Source organism: Ovis aries, chromosome 2 (assembly GCF_016772045.2).
Source record: "Ovis aries strain OAR_USU_Benz2616 breed Rambouillet chromosome 2, ARS-UI_Ramb_v3.0, whole genome shotgun sequence".
Lineage (NCBI taxonomy): Eukaryota > Metazoa > Chordata > Mammalia > Artiodactyla > Bovidae > Ovis > Ovis aries.
Window position 1 is genome coordinate 17,064,626 of NC_056055.1, and position 19,138 is coordinate 17,083,763.

The 19,138-nt window shown below is 40.2% G+C and overlaps 1 protein-coding gene across 1 annotated transcript in view; it reads right to left on the reverse strand.

The window, feature by feature from the left end:
• LOC132659145 (uncharacterized) overlaps positions 1-19,138 on the reverse strand; it is a 546,989-nt gene that overhangs the window by 432,857 nt on the left and 94,994 nt on the right. The window contains exon 4 of the mRNA XM_060408977.1: positions 7,126-7,417. Within this exon, the coding sequence (XP_060264960.1) occupies positions 7,126-7,392 (267 nt within the window). The 5' untranslated portion in view covers positions 7,393-7,417. The remainder of the gene's footprint in view (positions 1-7,125; positions 7,418-19,138) is intronic.

A 19,138-nucleotide genomic window follows, 5' to 3' on the forward strand; every position in this document is an offset into this window, starting at 1 on the left:
AGAAGTTTCAGTTGGTAGGTTGGTAGATAAGTAGGTACGCAGGTAAGTAAATAAACAAAAAATGGCAGTATATATATATATAGTGCATATATATATATAGCAGTATATATATATGTAGTGCATATATATATAGCACTATATATATATAGCGCATATATAATAGCGCATGAAGGCAACCATAAATGTGAGTGGTTGCCTCTGGGAAGTGGGAAAAGGGATGGGGTGTGGGCAGGAGACTGCTGTTTTCCATTATAAGTCATGTAAAACTACCAGACTTTTAAAACTATGTGTACTTGCAACTTTTATAAAAATGTATCCTTAAAAAGCTATCTTGCCACATTTTAAGCTTCTGCAGAATCTTAGAGAAGACACATTCTACATTTTTACTATTTGCACAGCATCAAAGGTTTTTGTTGTTGCTCTATTAAGAAAATGCTGGTCTTTAAGTTTCAAAGGACATTTTTGTATGGCTTCATGGCCTTGTATAGTATTGATCAAGTCTTGAGCTGGGGCCTAAATTCCAGCTGTCATTACTGGGCAAAAGCATTCACATTTCATGAGTTTGGACAGGGAGCAAGCAAAGATTCCTCTGCTGCTTGGATAATGGGCAGAAAGAGTACAAGCTTTAAAGGGAGACAGCAATTGGTCCAAGATCAAATGCTTCTGCTTATTAAGTTGTATGGCCTGAGGTGAATTCATTTAAATCTCAGAACAATTTATTCATCTGTACGATTGGAAAACAGAACAGTATTTCCCGGGAATTCTGTTGGTTTTCCTGAGAAACACAGCATAATGCCAAGTTCATGATAAGTACTTGATAAATGATAGTCATATGGTTCTTATATCCATATTAAAAAGCCTTTCCATTTTTTTCAACTCTGTCTTCCATCACTAGTTTGAAATTCTCCCTTCTAAACCTCCATCCTTCAGTCTTGAATCACATCATTAGTCAATTTTGCTCCCTGGTTACATGATAATGTAGAACAAAACCTCTGGTTTAAGATCTGCCACCTACTTGACCTCTGGAAAGTCACTTAAATTTTCTGAGCCTCAGATTCCTCATCTGTAAAGTAGGTTAAATAACAGCAATTGCAATGATAAAATGGTATAATGAACAGGGAGCGTAGGTGCTCAGTTTATGATGGCACAGGGTAAGCTGATAGGCAAAGCCATTTCTCAAAATATAAAATAGAGTTACAGAAACCAAACACTGCAGGCTCTTCAGCTATCTCATAGAAATATTTTGTGAATATTTAAGAGCCAGCTCCACTCTTCAAAAGGATACCTGAGAAACAAGTTGTAGATCTAAGAGACATGCGTGAGTGCCCCACTGCCTTTGCTTCATAAAATGCCAAAGAATTAGATTCACACAGTGCTCTAAGCAAACTGTCCAGGTTACTTCAATTAATTTCCAATGATATCCAGAACTTTGCATTATTTGGTAATATGCAAATATTACATACAGCCTGCTGTACATAATACTTAAGAAATCCACAGTAAAACTTAAAACAAGCAGCTTCTTGTCAGTTACCAGTATTATCCATGTTTCAAAAACAATGCAACTTACAAAAAAACTCCAAATGTACCCAACATTCAAAACTTTCACCACAGAAAAAAAGTTTCTGACTTCCCAGTGAATTCCAGAAAATAATGATTTGGTTTACTGAAAACTGCCTTGCACACAAATCTCCAGGAACACAAACAGCTACCATCCAAATGAGGAACTCTCACAGCTGGAACAAGATTTTCCCTGCTTTGATGCCCATTATCCAAGTGAGTAGGGGCTGAGTTTAAATCACCATGTCCCTGCCAGAACAGTCCCATTCCCCCTCATCTTCACCACAGCTGTGGTGTCCTGTCAGGGAGATGTAGGGCTTTCTAAACAGTTGAGTTCAGCAATCTCCTAAAATGCTGATGCAGCTCCCTCAGCTAAGTGAACACAATATTTCTGTGACAACCTTCCATCATCCAAGGTAGAGCTCTCTCAGGTCAGCAGAGGTGATCGTGGTTTTCTGTCAACCAGGAGAGACTGCTCCAAGTTGTCGTTCAGAGCTGGCAAGGATGTCTTCTCTTTTTATTCATTTATTTTTCTAATAAAATCCACATCCAACACAAAGCACTGAAAAACATCACTGAACTCTATCTGCTCTTGTGACTGTTCCATACCTTGATGGCGAATCATATAATGGGGTAAGCCATTTGCACATGTATGAATTTGATATTGCTGTTCAGACTGAATTCCTCCTCATATTGGCCCCTTGTAATAATGACAAAGATACAGACCATTCTTTCACGTTTAGACACCCTGACATACTTGTATCATTTATTCTTTCCAGTGAAATTTTCTCAGTCTTGTCCAACTCTTTGCGACCCCACGGACTATATAGCCCATGGAATTCTCCAGGCCAGAATACTGAACTGGGCTGCTGTTCCCTTCTCCAGGGGATCTTCCCAACCCAGGGATCGAACCAAGGTCTCCTGCATTGCAGGTGGATTCTTTACCAGCTGAGCCACCAAGGAAGCCCAAGAATACTGGAGTGGCTAGCCTATCCTTTCTCCAGCAGATCTTCCTGACCCAGGAAATCAAACCAGGGTCTCCTGCATTTCAGGAAGATTCTTTACCAGCTGAGCTATCAGAGTGTCATCTTCATCATATACACAGGGAAGTAAGTTGTTGAACATGGTCCTTCTGGACAAAAACAGAAAGTGAAAGTGAAGTTGCTCAGTCGTGTCCAACTCTTTGAGACCCCGTGGACTGTAGCCTACCAGGCTTCTCCATCCATGGGATTCTCCAGGCAAGAATACTGGAATGGGTTACCATTTCCTTCTCCAGGGGATCTTCCCAACCCAGGGATCAAACCCAGGTCTCCCGCATTGGAGGCAGACGCTTTAACCTCTGAGCCACCAGGGAAGCCTGGACAATGATCCTTCCTAAATGCTGCATCCAGATGAATCAGTGCTTTTGATGACACATGAGCAGAGCAGAACAAGGCTGTGTGCCTTCTGTTGGGGTACATTCAGGTTCTGGTCACTCCTGTGTCAACCACTGAAGTCCCCTGGAATCTGATCTCACCCACTTCACACAAGCATACATATATTCAGGAGGGAGAAAGGCAACAGCCAGCTGCAGAGAGCCACCCTAACTCTGAAAACTCAGGAGATACACAGGCCTCGTGTGTAAAAATGAGGTTGCACATTTAATTGAGTCCCTGGTAGCTCAGCTGGTAAAGAATCCATCCGCAATGCAGGAGACCTGGGTTCAATCCCTGGGTTGGGAAGATCCGTTGGAGAAGGGAACAGCTACCCACTCCAGTATTCTGGCCTGGAGAATTCCATGGACTGTATAGTCCGTAGGGTCGCAAAGAGTCAGACACAACTAAGTGACTTTCACTTTAATTATGAGATGACATCTGGTGAGTACTTACCCTGGGCCAGGCACTAGACTTTTACCGCTTTCCACGCTATTATCTTATTTAACTCTCAAACAAAATGATGTATGCTATTATTATTCCCATTTTTCAAATGAAGAATGTTCTCCAGAGAAACAAAACTGATAGGATCTACATAAAAAGAGACTTATTATTAAAGATTGGCTCACATGATTATGGAGGCTGAGAAGTTCCATAATCTGCCACCTGCAAACTGGAGGCCCCGGAAGGTTACTGTATCAGTAGTTTCAGGACAAACCCAAAGGCCTGAGAACCACAGCAGTTGATGGTATACATTCTGATCCTAACCAAAAACCCAAGAACCAGGAGCACCAATGTCTGAGGACAGAATACAGATGTCCCAGTTCAACCAAATAGAGACTATTCGGCTTTCCTCTGCATTTTTGTTCTATTCAGGCCCACGATGGATGCGATAATGCCTACTGGCATTGGTGAGGGGCAGCTTCTTCACTCAGGTTACATATTCAAAAGCCAATCTCATCCTGAGACACCCTCACAGACACACCCGGGAATGTTTTACCAGCTATCTGGGCATCTCTTCGCCCAGGCGGGTTAATACACAAAATACACCACCACAAGGAAACACTGCGAAGTTGCAGGCAGCTGATGCCACAGCCTGGGTCCAAATCTCTCTGTTTTGCTGTTCCCATCACTGCCAATCTGTCTCACAGCCTTTTTAAAAACAAAATGCTCTTTGTCTTTCAGCCCCACTCTCCTAATTCCCACTCCCAACCTCCTGGGAGGGGAGAGGGACTGGAAACTGGATTGAGTCACGTGGCCAATGACTTAGTCAATCATACCCATGCGACGAAACCCCAGTAAATATTCTGGATCTGAGGCTCAGTGGAGCTTCCTGGTTCATAAACACATTAATATGCCATGATGATAAGGCACTAGATTGTGTAAGGAGAAGGCATGAAAACTGCGTTCCCCTCCTCCTCCTCCCCCCTGCCCTACGTTTCTCTTCCATTCAGTTATCCCTAAATGGTTTTTTATAATAAAATTTAGCTGTAACTACAAAAAATTTTTAATTTAAATAAAAAATAAATAAAAATGAAATGTCCACAGATATCTCTTTACAGTTCCCTAATGTCCCAGTCTAGAGTTAATGTAGCCTTAGATGTGGAAATCAAGAATTCTCAGAAGAAACTGGGAACATTCATCCATCACATTTGATAGTAACAAAATAAAAGAGCCCACCTCAAAGCTATTGCTTGATATTTCATTTTTATTAACCTGGCTTTTTGTAGCACAAAATATTTCTAAAATATATATGGATTTTGCAAAAATTTTGTTCTCTGCTCATAAGTCTCAAAATTCACCTCTGTTTACTCTGTGATGTAATGGCTCAAAGCTAGATGTACCTACATGGTGTCAGAGATTTAAAACTGAACACAAGAGAGGTAACAGGCAGAAAGCAACCAAGTTCAACATAATTAATGCGACATTAATGGTATGAACCAAATCCTCTGATGACCAAAAGTAAGAAAAAGTAATGTATTCATTCTAAATGGTGGGGCTATGACTTAATCAAGGTAGTGATGGGTTTTAAAGGTTGTGTAGGAATCTACTGTGGACTGAAAGGGAGGAAAAGGGCACCCAGGTATGGTCAAGGAATGACTGGAGCATAGGGACAGCTAGTTACGGTGTTTGTGAACTAAGGTATCAAATGGTGGTGGGAGACGACTGCAAAGAACCCTGAATCCATGATAATAATTAATTATTGTAATTCCTTACACTCAACATAACACTTTCACCTTTATTCTCACTTGATACTTAAATTAACTATGTAGAGTTGTTAATATTATCCATTCTTTGCCAAAAGTAAGAGGTTAGCCTCAAGTCCTCATAGTTGGAGCCAGAAACTTTACAGTCTTTGGCCTCTAAATCCCATATTCTTTCTAATACTTAAAAAAAAACAGACCTCCCTACAAGAAACAAATATTGGTGAAAGTGTGCAGAAAAGGGAACCCTCATGCACTGTGGTAGGAAAGTAAATTGCAGCTGCTACAGAAAGCAGTATATAGTTTCTTCAGAAAGCTTAAAATATGACTCAGCAATTCCACTCCTGGGTCTATATCTAAAGAAAATGAAACACTCATTCGAAAAGATACATGCACCCCAATATTTATAATTGTCAAGATGTGTTCAACAGATGAACGGATAAAGATGTGAGATATTTATGCATATATAAATACATTTATACATAAAGACTAGAATATTACTCAGTCATAAAAAAATGAAATTTTGCCACTTGTAACAAGGTAGATATATCTAAAGGATATTATCCTTGGTGAAATAAGTCAGAGAAAGACAAATACATTATCACTTATACACAGAGACTAAAAAACAGATTCACAGAGAGAACTAGCGGTTAACAGTGGAGAGAAGGAAGCGAGGAGGGGCAAGATAGTGACAGAGGATGAAGAGACACAAAATGCCAATACTATGTACAAAGCAAACAATAAGGATATATTGCACAGCACTGGGAATTATAGCCATTATTTTATAACCTCAAATAGAGTTTACTCTTAAAAAATTATCAAATCACTATCAGTTCAGTCACTCAGTCGTGTCTCTTTGCAAACCCATGAATCACAGCACGCCAGGCCTCCCTGTATATGGTACACCTAAAACTAATTTGTAAATCACCTATACCTCAATTTTAAAAACCCAGACTGCCATGGGAAGAACCCAGAGGAAGGTGTCCTGAATGTTCAAATTGAATTCTATGCCCTTTGTGCTTGGTGTTCTGCAGACAGGAAGTGCAAGGGGTCAGCACCAACCCACCATAAGCCATTTCCACTAGCTTTATCTTGGAAGTTCTCTCCCTATCCCTGGTGCCAATCTCAAGATTGGAAGCAGCTGGGAATGAGGTGATGTAATTTGATGTAGATGAGGAAAGCCTGAAGTCAATTTCAGGATTTCCTTCCCTCGCTCCTCTATCCTCTTAACTTGCTCACCCAAAGTTTGCTCCAGAAAGGCTTATTTATGTGTGCTGCTGCTGCTAAGTCACTTCAGTCCTGTCCAACTCTGTGCGACCCCATAGACGGCAGCCCAACAGGCTCCCCCGTCCCTAGGATTCTGCAGGCAAGAATACAGGAGTAGGTTGCCATTTCTTTATCCAATGCATGAAAGTGAAAAGTGAAAGTGAAGTCGCTCAGTCGTATCCAACTCTTAGCGACCCCATGGACTGCAGCCCACCAAGCTTCCCCGTCCCTGGGATTTTCCAGGCAAGAGTACTGGAGTGGGGTGCCATTGCCTTTATTTACTTACATATTGCCATATTCAACAAAGAATGTAAAGCCATTTATATTACATACATAGAATGATAAAATATTTGTCTTTAAGTCAAAGAGAGAAAGGGAAAAGGCAGGAAGGAAATTATGAGAGTTAAGCCATGGGGTAAAAACAATGTGGTTAAGCAGGTGATGGCATCTCTACCAAGGCTCTGTTTGAGCTGTACTTTTTGCTCTAAGCTTCCTGGCAGACAAAGCAAAATTGGAAACAATGCGTAACCTAGGTCTTTTTATCCATGAAAAGGAAACATTTACATTCTTCAGTAGAAGTGTTCTGTTGTTGTTTAGTTATTAACTCTAATTTTTCTTAGGAAGTAACCTACAGGTGACCCTGATAAATGCAGCAAATACTGCCAACAATGAGATTTGTTTAGTACCTTAAATGCAACAGAGAGTTTCACCCAGCACCGAGGTACACGCCGGCTTCCACAGTCCGCACTTCTTGCTGCTCCCATTTCTTCCTGCTGCTCCGGGAGCGCGCAGCCCACGCACACGCATGCGCCCTTGCTCTCTCTCGCTTTCTCTCTCTGGGAGTTCCTCCATGCCCTAGAGGGCATTTCACGTTGGATGCCTTTTTCTCTCCCACTTGTCGGCAACATATTTTTCAAATTAGCACTTGGTAGCTTTGAGGGAAACCCAGACATTGTGGGGAAGAGAGGGAGAGGCCAACTAAAAAAAAAAAAAAAAAAAGTATGCTTTATTCTCAGTTTGTTATAAATTTGCAATACAAGCAGAGAAAAATAAACTGTTCAGATCCTGCAACTGATATAGAAGTTCTCTAGCTTTATGTGATACCAAAACTCGGTCTTCCCCCAGACCTTCTGCTGTTTACAAGCAGGGAGCTGTTTCTCATTGGGAAAAGGGCAGCTTAGCCTCCATTCCCACCTCCTCCCTGTCTTCATTCCCCTGCTTTCCTGTGATTGGAGAGAGGTGGACAGACATCAGAGGCCCAGCCTGGAAGATTCCATCCTGCCCAAGAAGCCACATGGGTTTGTGAGAAATATCTGCTTCTGAAGCTGCATTTTTTAACTCAGTGAGACACCTCCCTGCTCCTCTGAGAGGCAGGAAAACTCAAGGAGCTCAGCTGATCTTCATAAGCAAATGGGATGAGCTAGGCTCCCACCAAGACCTTCCACCTAGGCCCTCTCCTGCCCATTAGGGGCACTGTTCCCATGGTGACTAAGGTCTAAAGAGAAGAGAGGGGCAAAAAGGAAGGTTTTTCCCTGAGAAGACACTGGGAATAGATTAAGAAAATTGATCTCTTCATTTTAATTAGGGAGGCTGCATTCAGAGTCCGGCAGGGTAGACGGATTTTTGCTGTCAAAAGACCCCCGTCTGAAACCCAACTCAGGCAATTGCCATCAATGTCCTTAGGCAAGTCCTTTTACTTCTTTGAGCCCCAGTATTCTTCTCCATAAAATGGGGATAATGCCTTCATAACTGTCAAAATCAAGATGACATTTGTGAATGTGCTTTAACTCCTGAGCACGATGCAAATTCTGGTTGTTATCAGACAATAGAAGATCTGGTTTCCAGGTGCTCCAAGACACTCTGCTTCTAACATTTACTGGCTGGATTGTTTTAACCAATCCCTTATCCTATCTGAGCCGCAGTACAAATATTGTGAGAAGAAGTTACCGCAGAGTACAGGGCTGTTGTGAGAATCAAGTGAGGCTAAACATCAGGAAGTACTTTGACAACTGTAAAATGCTAGACAAATATTACTTGTTAATATTATTAAGCAACAGCCTAAAGGCCTGTGCTCTCGAGCCAGCTTTGCACGCGTCTTCGCCCTTGGCGCTTTCTCAGTTGAATTTATCACATTCTCCTACAAGCTGTCTTTTCCCCTGACAATTATTTAATTCCTTTCTCAATAACCAAGTTCCCTGAGTGGAGCCCCAGAATCCAGGGGGAAAATAAATCTATTCCTGTCTTTGGGGAACTTTCACTAGGCAAGGCAGAGAATAAATAACCAAGATAGCAGAAGGAAGATAAAGTGAAAGAATACGGATGTTGAAGGGGAAGATTTGTTTCTGATGCCCAAGACTAACTAAGTGATCCTGGGTGAGTCTCTTGGCTTCCCTGAGCTTTAGCTTCTTTTTCTATAAAATGGGTCTGATAATAATAATAATAATAATACCTGCCCCATGCACTTGTTGTGAGGATTAAATGAGATATTGTCTATTCACAATGCTGTATAAATGCTGTCATTATTTTAAAGGAAATGTTAACTGATGCCACTTACTGAGCATTTTCTCTGCCAGGCTGTGGGCTAAACCTCTTAAATGTATCATTATCATTAATCCTTACAACAACTTTTACATTAGGTGTTACAATCTCAGTTATAGAAATAAGGAAATCGAAGGACAAAGAGGCACATAACTTGGTCCAAGTCTAAACAGGAACTTCTGGAATAACTTTGAATCCATGAGGCTAATGAGTCCTCTTAATGGATAGAGAACTATAGGGAGAGTGAAATGACATGAAAAGGAGGAAAGAAGAACCTTGGAATGTGGGAGAGTATCAGCCTCTCTCTCAGAGCTACTTTCTCATAGAAACTGCCAGGTACCTCTCTGCTAATTCCTTGAGCTTATACTTACTGAATACCCGCCATGTGCCAGGCATGGTGAAGAGCACTTACATGTGTTACGGCATCATCTTACACTTTTAGACGGACATTGTCTGCATTTTGTAATGAACAAGACTCACGAAGGGTAGGAAAGTAAGTTGTGGAGAAAGTTCTGGAGCCCAACTTTGTCTGATTCCAAAGCCCCATGTTCTTTTCACTACCCACCTAATTTTTTCTGATAAACTGATAGCAGCAATAATACAACTTCTCAGGATACATTTATTAGCAGAAGAGTGGACTCCCACACTGCTTTCTGCTCATGGCAGACTTTCAATATATGTTTTCTTACTCAGCTTTCCACAGAAGCAGACCCTGAAACAAGGATTTGAGTGCAAGTAAGAAGAAGAGGGCGTCAGAGGATGAGATGGCTGGATGGCATCACCGAGCAATGGACATGAACTTGGGCAAACTTTGGGAGATGGTCAGAGACAGGGAGGCCTGGTGCACTGCAGTCCATGGGGTCTCAAAGAGTCGGACGTGACTGGGCGACTGAACAGCAACAACAGTTAAGTTTATTTGACAGTGATCCCAGGAAACGCCAGTAGGGGAGCCGAGGCATGAGACAGTCACTGAAGGGTTTACTGCCAAACAAGGAGTTTGATTCCACTAGAAACTCTGGGAAGGCAGTGGAAGATCTTCAGACACCCCTCTCCTTTGACTGAAGGAATTGGAATATCTATACACAAACTCCTGGCTGGTATTAGTGTTTTGGTACTTCTGCCCTGTTGTGCAGCAGAGCAGCCCAAGACATGTATATACACACACCCCAGAAAAGGAAAAAAAAAAAAAAAACCTCCCAAGCAAGAGATGCAAATGTTAGAAACCACAACACTGAGAAAGTAAGTGAATCAAGACCAAGTAAATGATATGTTGGTGGTGTTGCATGGGAAATGGGGTGTCAGGGGAGGGTAGGTTGGGTAAGGAAAAGAAGAGGGTAAGGAAAGGTCAAAAAATTTACCCAAGTAGTGGCTTGAGGATTCATCAGACTCTACTCATTCTTATCATGCCAAAGAATTTGTGTTATTGAACTGTGATGCTGGAGAGGACTCTTGGGAGTCCCTTGGACAGCAAGGAGATCAAACCAGTCAGTCCTAAAAGAAATCAGTCTGGAAGGACTCATACTGAAGCTGAAGCTCCAATATTTTGGCCTGCAAAAGATTGAAGGCAGATGGAGAAGAGAAGGGCAGAGGATGAGATGGTTGGATGGCATCACCAACTCAATGAACACGAACTTGAGCAAACTCAAGGAGATAGTGGAGGACAAGGAAGCCTGGCCTGCCGCAGTCTATGGGGTCACAAAGATTCAGACAAGACTTAGCTATTGAACAATTCTTATGAGGGCTTCCAGGTCGCTCAGTGATAAAGAATTTTCTTGCCAATGCAGAGACATGGGTTTGATCCCTGGTCTGGGAAGATCCCCTGGAAAAGGAAATGACACCCCCCTTCAGTGTTCTTGCCTGGGAAATCCCATGGACAGAGGAGCTTGGTGGTCTCCAGTCTGTGGGGGTAACAAAAGAGTTGGACACAACTTAGCGACTGAACGACAGTCTATCACGTGATGTCATGTACATCAAGAGACCTGAGGCAGTCTGGGTTATTGTTCCAACTTTTCATACCGTGTCCAATAATGGAATTGCAAATCACCCTTTGCCATGTAACTTGGCAATACCTCCTGCTTTGGGTACGGTGTACCTCCTTCCCCTTGGACTCTGGGCTTAACCATGTGCCTGGTTTTGGTCAGTGGCAGGTTAGATGCAAGCAAAGACTTGAATAGGGTTGCTTATTGGAGTTTGTCAGGGTTATTCAGCTGGTTGCAAAAGAAAGCTAAGCTACCCCTATACAAGCCCAGCCTAGATTAGCTAACCCCAGCAAGTCACACAGACACATGAGTGAACCCTGCTCAACCACCTGTATGAGCCTAACCTAGAACTGAGCTGATCCACAGACACAAGTTTAAAAAATGTTTATCGTTGTATACCACTGAAATTTTTCTGGTTATTAAATGCTTTGAAGCCAAAGATAACTGATACAAAAATTGTACTTTCTTCTGTGCTAGCACCAAAGATTCATTCAAAAATTTTAATTCATCTAACATTTTACAAGTGGCTGCTTTGGGTGATCATAGGAAATTATTTATTTACTAGTCATTTATTTTCCCTTCACAAACTATGAGTTTCTTGAAGTCAGGAAATTTGTCTGTCTTGTTCACCCATGTATCTCAAGTGCCTAGCACCATGTTTGTCATTGAGTAGTTTTTCAATAAAAATTTGTTGATTGAATTAATATCAGCTGTTATACTATATACATTCAAAATGGGATTCTAGTTACATTGAATTTACTGGAAAAGACAATGCATCCACACAAATATAACTGAGTCCTCTAATCATTATATCATGGAAGCATAGAAAAACAAATAATTAATTCTAAGTGGAGAAATAATGGAAGACTGCTAAAACAACAGCATTGGAGTCATTATTAGTTGACTCAGGGTAAATAGCAATTTTCCTGATGGAAGTGAGTAAAGAAGGCATTCCACCCAGAGAGGACAGCATGAACAATGGGAGAGAGGTGTAAAAGAATATCCAGAGTGGCTGAAGCATAGCATGTGTGTACAGGGAGGCAGTGGGTGGGGCCCAGCTATGAGGAACCATAAATGACATACTACAAAAATTGCACGTTGTCCTCTAGGAAATGGGGAACTGTGGAAGGTTTTTAATCATACAACTTCTATAAAATAAAAATAACTATTATTTTAATAAAGAAATTACAAAACGAAAACGAAAGGGCCGAAAGGAAAGGTAATTAGCTAAGGTTCATCCTGGAATGTGAGGTCAAGGGGGCCTTAGGAAGCATCACTATGAACAAAGCTAGTGGAGGTGATGGAAGTCCACTGGAGCTATTTCAAATCCTGAAAGATGATGCTGTGAAAGTGCTGCACTCAATACACCAGCAAATCTGGAAAACTCAGCAGTGGCCACAGAACTGGAAAAGGTCAGTTTTCATTCCAATCCCAAAGAAAGGCAGTGTCAAAGAATGCTCAAACTACTGCACAATTGCACTCATCTCACACGCTAGTAAAGTAATGCTCAAAATTCCCCAAGCCAGGCTTTAGCAATACGTGAACCGTGAACTTCCAGATGTTCAAGTTGGTTTTAGAAAAGGCAGAGGAAGCAGAGATCAAATTGCCAACATCCGCTGGATCATGGAAAAAGCAAGAGAGTTCCAGAAAAATATCTATTTCTGCTTTATTGACTATGCCAAAGCCTTTGACCGTGTCGATCACAAGAAACTGTGGAAAATTCTGAAAGAGATGGGAATACCAGACTACCTGACCTGCCTCTTGAGAAACCTATATACAGGTCAGGAAGCACCAGTTAGAACTGGACATGGAACAACAGACTGGTTCCAAATAGGAAAAGGAGTACGTCAAGGCTGTATATTGTCACCCTGCTTATTTAACTTGTATGCAGAGTATATCATAAGAAACGCTGGGCTAGAAGAAGCACAATCTGGAATCAAGATTGCCAGGAGAAATATCAGTAACCTCAGACATGCAAATGACACCACCCTTATGCCAGAAAGTGAAGAGCAACTAAAAAGCCTCTTGATGAAAATGAATGTGGAGAATGAAAAAGTTGGCTTAAAGCTCAACATTCAGAAAACGAAGATCATGGCATCTGGTCCCATCACTTCATAGCAAATAGATGGAGAAACAGTGTCAGACTTTATTTTGGGGGGCTCCAAAATCAGTGCAGATGGTGATTGCAGCCATGAAATTAAAAGACGCTTACTTCTTAGAAGGAAAGTTATGGCCAAACTAGATAGCATATTCAAAAGCAGAGACTTTACTTTGCCAACAAAGGTCCATCTAGTCAAGGCTATCGTTTTCCAGTGGTCATGTATGGATGTGAGAATTGGACTGTGAAGAAAGCTGAGCACTGAAGAATTGATCCTTTGGAACTGTGGTGTTGGAGAAGACTCTTGAGAGTCCCTTGGACTGCAAGGAGATCCCACCAGTCTATCCTAAAGGAGATTAGTCCTGGGTGTTCACTGGAAGGACTGATGGTGAGGCTGAAACTCCAATACTTTGGCCACCTTGTGAGAAGAGTTGACTCACTGGAAAAGACCCTGATGTTCGGAGGGATTAGGGGCAGGAGGAGAAGGGGACGACAGAGGATGAGATGGCTGGATGGCATCACTGACTCAATGGATGTGAGTCTGAGTGAACTCCAGGAGTTGGTGATGGATAGGGAGGCCTGGCGTGCTGGGATTCATGGGGTCTCAAAGAGTCAGACACGACTGAGCAACTGAACTGAACTGAAAGAGTGAGTCAGGCAAAATTAGAGATTAATAGTAGATATATCTCTATTAGAAACAGAATGCACAAATCTATTTTGATTGAGAAAGCCTTTTGCACAAATGTTGATTGTGAAAAATCAAGACTCATATAAAGGAAAAATCAAGATACACATATAAAGGAAAAGCTGAGGATCCCTAAGAACTGAAAGGAAAGAGCAAAAAGTTCTAATAGGGAAATGAGAGGAAAAAATTATGATGTAATCTAGGAATATTGGATGTTTCTAGGAATCTGGAGTAAGAAAAATCAATCAAAGACATAACTGAAGAAAATTTCCCAGAGGCCAAAAAGTTTTTGACTATTTTTTGAATATTTGGTCCAGAAAAATCAAGAAATATCTGATATTTTTGTTAATTATATAGGTAATGGAGAAAGTCTTAAAAACCTCCAAGAAGAACAAAAAGGTAGCTATCCTTAAAGGAACAAAATTCAAACTGACCTTAGATGTTTATTCTGAAACACTAAAATTTCAGAAGGTCATAAACCAATATCTATAAAGATTTGAGGGAAAATATTGTTATATGAGTATTTTTGAAGCCAGGGAAATTCTTCTTCATTTGAGATTCTTATGCTGTGTTCTGTGTTACATGGGAAGTGATTCTTACCTGATATCTTCCCACTGATTTCTCTACTTCCAGTATATCTTCCATACCCTTTGAATTGAGCCGGCTTCCTCACTAAACACTTTTTAAAGCTATGTGATTTTTTAAAGTGTGATGAAATGCTAATGATGGAATCTAGGTGATAAGAAGTGTTCACAATCAAATTCTTTCATCTTGACTTATGAAATTTTTCATTTTTATAAAAAAAGAAAAAAACTTTCACACCATCTTGTCTACTAGATAAGATCTAAATTGCCTGCAAAGAGGTATGCAAACCTCTTCAGTCTACCCCAACTTACCTCTCCAGTAGCATCTTCTACCCATTATTCTCACCCCATTTCCCTCTTCCAGTCACCGTGAACTCCAGCCATTCCTGAAATGCATTCTTCTTTCATGACCTTCTTATTTATACTCTTCATTTGCCTGGAATTGCCCTCCCCCAGCTACTCTGTTTATCTCTATTCATCCTCAAAGACCAGAAGAAACATTACATCTCTATGTAAAGTAGTTAATTGCTCCTCTCCTTCTCCAGGAATTCTTGGTTTATGCTTCTCTTAAAGAACACATTCACCTTGTTCTGTGTTTGTGTTCCTATCACTTCACTCCAACATCAGTGGGCATCTTGAGAATGGTGACTATGTCCTTCATCTCTGTGTCTTGCATAAACTAGAATCCTACAGAATACGTACTCAATAAAGGACCTGTAGTTTCTCTCCAGGGTATGTGGGGACAATAGGGGCCCAAAAGGAGAATTTTAATTAAGATAGCATTAAAGTCGAATTTGTCCTGCAACAGCTAGATTTGAAGACAGACAAAAATGAATACTCTGACATCTCACATAAGTTAGGTTTTTATGGTGATATGCAGTGAAAAATGAAAATACAGGTGCTCTTGTTCAAAAATTATCAAGAATTTCAAGATCTCAACAGCATAGCATTAAACCCAGTGCAGGACCATTTTGAGTAAGAGTCCCTGTACGCTGGTAAAGGTAACACGCTTATACACTATATTACCCTGTTTACTCAAGGATATCAACCTGACTGGGGCTTCCTGAATCTCCACCAGTTCCCTTGAGTGCCACCAATGGTGTCTGTACTGGATAAGGTATAACCGGGGAATGGAAACATCCAAGTGGGACCTCAGCGAGTCTCTTATCTCTCCCTGCTATGTCGTTCTGAGACTCTGAGACATAGAGTCTCAGAATGTCTTTAGCAAGCCACATTTGAATCTGATGTCTGGGTCCTGAGTACAGCTTTCTACTCTGCCTGTCGAGTCACAGTGCTATATATTGTCCATAAGTCCATAAGTTATATTACAGTACTTGTACTGCAACAGGGTAATGATGACTAGTCTACGATCAGGCCTCACTATGTATCTCCTACTTGACAAGAGTAAGAAAGAACTGAGCAGGCAAGACATTTTTACACTAGTTGGTCTCCTCATTTAAGAATATAGATCATGCTACGCCTCTTCACTTATCCAAATGCTCTTTATACTACTTCATATAATTTGCTAAATAGTTCCTTCTCGCTTTAAAATTGCTGCTACTTCTTTTTGTTATAGTTGTTTTATATTTTTCTCTATCATATTGCCCCATATTTTATTTGCGATATAGAGAAAAATCTATTCATTTTATATATTTATCTCATATGTAGATATTTTACTTAACTCGATACTTCTAGGAGTTTTATAGTTAATATTTTCAGGTTTTCTAGGAAGACAAACATGTACAAATAGTGATGCCTTTATGTATTTCTCTACAATAGTCTTATTTAAGTTTGATATCTTATTGTATGACCCAGAACTTCCAGAAAAAAGTTCTGACTTTGGTGGCAATGAGCCTAATGTTTCATTATTAAATATCACAGTGTTTATTTTTGAATAGTTCAATTTTGGCACATTAGAGAAAAAATTACTCTTAATTTCTTACGATTTATATTTTTAAATATAGGTTCAGTTCAGTTCAGTCGCTCAGCCATGTCCGACTCTTTGAGACCCCATGAATTGCAGCACGCCAGGCCTCCCTATCCATTACCAACTCCCGGAGTTCACTCAAACTCACGGCCATCGAGTCGGTGATGCCATCCAGCCATCTCATCCTCTGTCATCCCCTTCTCCTCCTGCCCTCAATCCCTCCCAGTATCATGGTCTTTTCTAATAAGTCAACTCTTCGCATCAGGTGGCCAAAGTATTGGAGTTTCAGCTTCAACATCAGTCCTTCCAATGGACACCCAGGACTAATCTCCTTTAGGATGGACTGGTTGGATCTCCTTGCAGTCCAAGGGATTCTCAAGAGTCTTCTCCAACACCACAGTTCAAAAGCATCAATTCTTTGGCACTCAGATTTCTTCACAGTCCAAATCTCACATCCATACATGACCACAGGAAAAACCATAGCCTTGACTAGACGGACCTTTGTTGGCAAAGTAAAGTCTCTGCTTTTGAATATGCTATCTAGGTTGGTCATAACTTTCCTTCCAAGGAGTAAGCATCTTTTAATTTCATGGCTGCAATCACCATCTGCAGTGATTTTGAATAACATGTTATTATAAGTCTTTTCACTGTCTACTAAGATTATCATATAGTTCTTTGTTCTTTTACCTAGAGTTATGATGTATTATATTAATCAATTTGTTTAGGTACTGGAATTAATAAAAGAACTACCTTCATTTTCCCAGAATAAACCATACTAAGTCATTATGAATGATTCTTTTGATGTTATTGTATTCAGTTTGCTATCATTTTATTTAGGATGTTTGTATCAGTTCATTAGTGAGAATGGCTACCATTCTCCTCTGTATACTATCAGTATTATATTGCTTTAAAAAATTCACAAGATCTATTCATACTGTGCATTGCTCATTTTAGAGAATTAAATGTAATATTATAGCAATCACTACCTTCATATTTTCACTTCTTTGATTAAAAAATTAACCACTGGAAATTCCCTCCAAAGATGGAGTAATGCTTTAATTTCCTTAACAGATGGGAGGATTCCAGAGGCTTCCATATGTAAGCCTCTGTAAGTTAAAATAGAGGACAGTCCACAGGATTAGTAACAAACCTAGGAAACCAGTCCTGTAAATCAAAGGAACCTAGGTACATGACCACTGACACTTCTATCATTGGACCCCAGGTGCCATTCCCACCATTCCAGATAATTTATTCTAAACTGCTCCTATTTCTTTGCTCCACTGATTCAGATTCAAAACTCCTATATGACAGCCTGCACAAAGCCTAGTTTCTGGGCCCAAGGAAGGCAATTACATGCCCATTTCAGCTTATATTATTTCAGCTTATACTAGGCAATTACATGTCCATTTCAGCATGAAGTGGGTCATGCCTCCTATGAGGACTCACACAAACAGATGGAGGGAGTTTGGAGAATGTGCCACCTCCCTTACAACAAAAAATGCTTCCTACTGATTTCTTTGCAAAAGAAAATAATTTATGTATCTGTCCTTTTTAACTCTGAAATAACTTAGCACTAAAACCATCTGGTTCCAGAACATTTTATCAATAATTCTATAAAATATTGCCCATTTCTTTCATGATTGTTAGTATGTTGTAAGAGCTTGTGTTTGGTATATTCAAAGGTGAGTAAAACAAAGCCATCACCCTCAAGGAACTTATAGCTAATACTATTGCAATTATAGTTTTCTTTGTACTCTAGCCTCAATCAGAAAAAGTTTTGTGAGAAATAGTTTCCAAAATATAAAAAGAAAATTAAGAGGTTCATTTAAAATACTGCTTTGTTTGGGGATTCTGATTTAGTGCCTGCATTAAAATTCTTCTAAAGAAATCAAACCTAGCAATTAGATACATAGATTTGGGCATTAAGGGTGATCCATGCATAGATAAATGAGACCAGTTAATCTATGAATTATAGAGGAATAGGCAAAGCCAAGTGTAGGTATCAATGTCCTCCTCAAAAATGTATAATTTGAATATAACAATGATCCAAAAATGGTGAAAGTTAGCTACTATTATAGATAAAAGTATAATAAAAATTGCTCTGCATTGTTCATTATAACCCCAGATGGAATATAGAAAATTGTAATAGTCAAAACTGAGCTAAACCATCTCATTTCACAACCAAAAGGAGTGCCCGCTAAAGGCAAGTCCATCCACCATTTGTCAGAGCAAACATGTTAAGATTTAGAACCATCAAAAACTAAACCATCCAATCCTCGCGGTGAAAATTATAAACATTCTGGTAATCATAAGAATCCCTTTAGAAGTGAGCATATGTTTACAGAAGATATCATTATGGTCCTGTTTTCTTAACCAAGGATTCCTAACTCAGGCACCTGAATAAGGATGCAAGGCCAGAACCAGGCAGGAAGTGGCCATTTCAGAAACCTCTGTCTAACTGTGGAGCATGGGAGTGTTTTCTTAAGGCTTTCTTTTACTGCTGCTTTTTAAACTTTTTTTTTTTTTTCTTCACTAACTGGTCCAGAAGGAAAATTACAAGGTAGAATGAAAAAGAGATGAAAACTCTTAGCAAAATGATGACATGTCATTCCTTTTAAAAGATGCTTGGAAGACTCTTTACAATGGCCCCTGTTGATTTTTAAGCATCCAAAATGTGCAAATCGTTGCATTATTTTTCATCACCCCAGAAAACGTTTGCATTTTTATTTTCGTGGGGCAGGGGCAGATGAACTCCTGGAAAAGAAGCTGGCACTATGCCATCTCTCAGAAGCTGATGTGGATGGGATTCCAGAATCTGGGCGGAAAGGTGACTACAGTGTGTATCATGTTACTGATTTACACTTTGTGCTCGTCCTCAGTCACGTCTG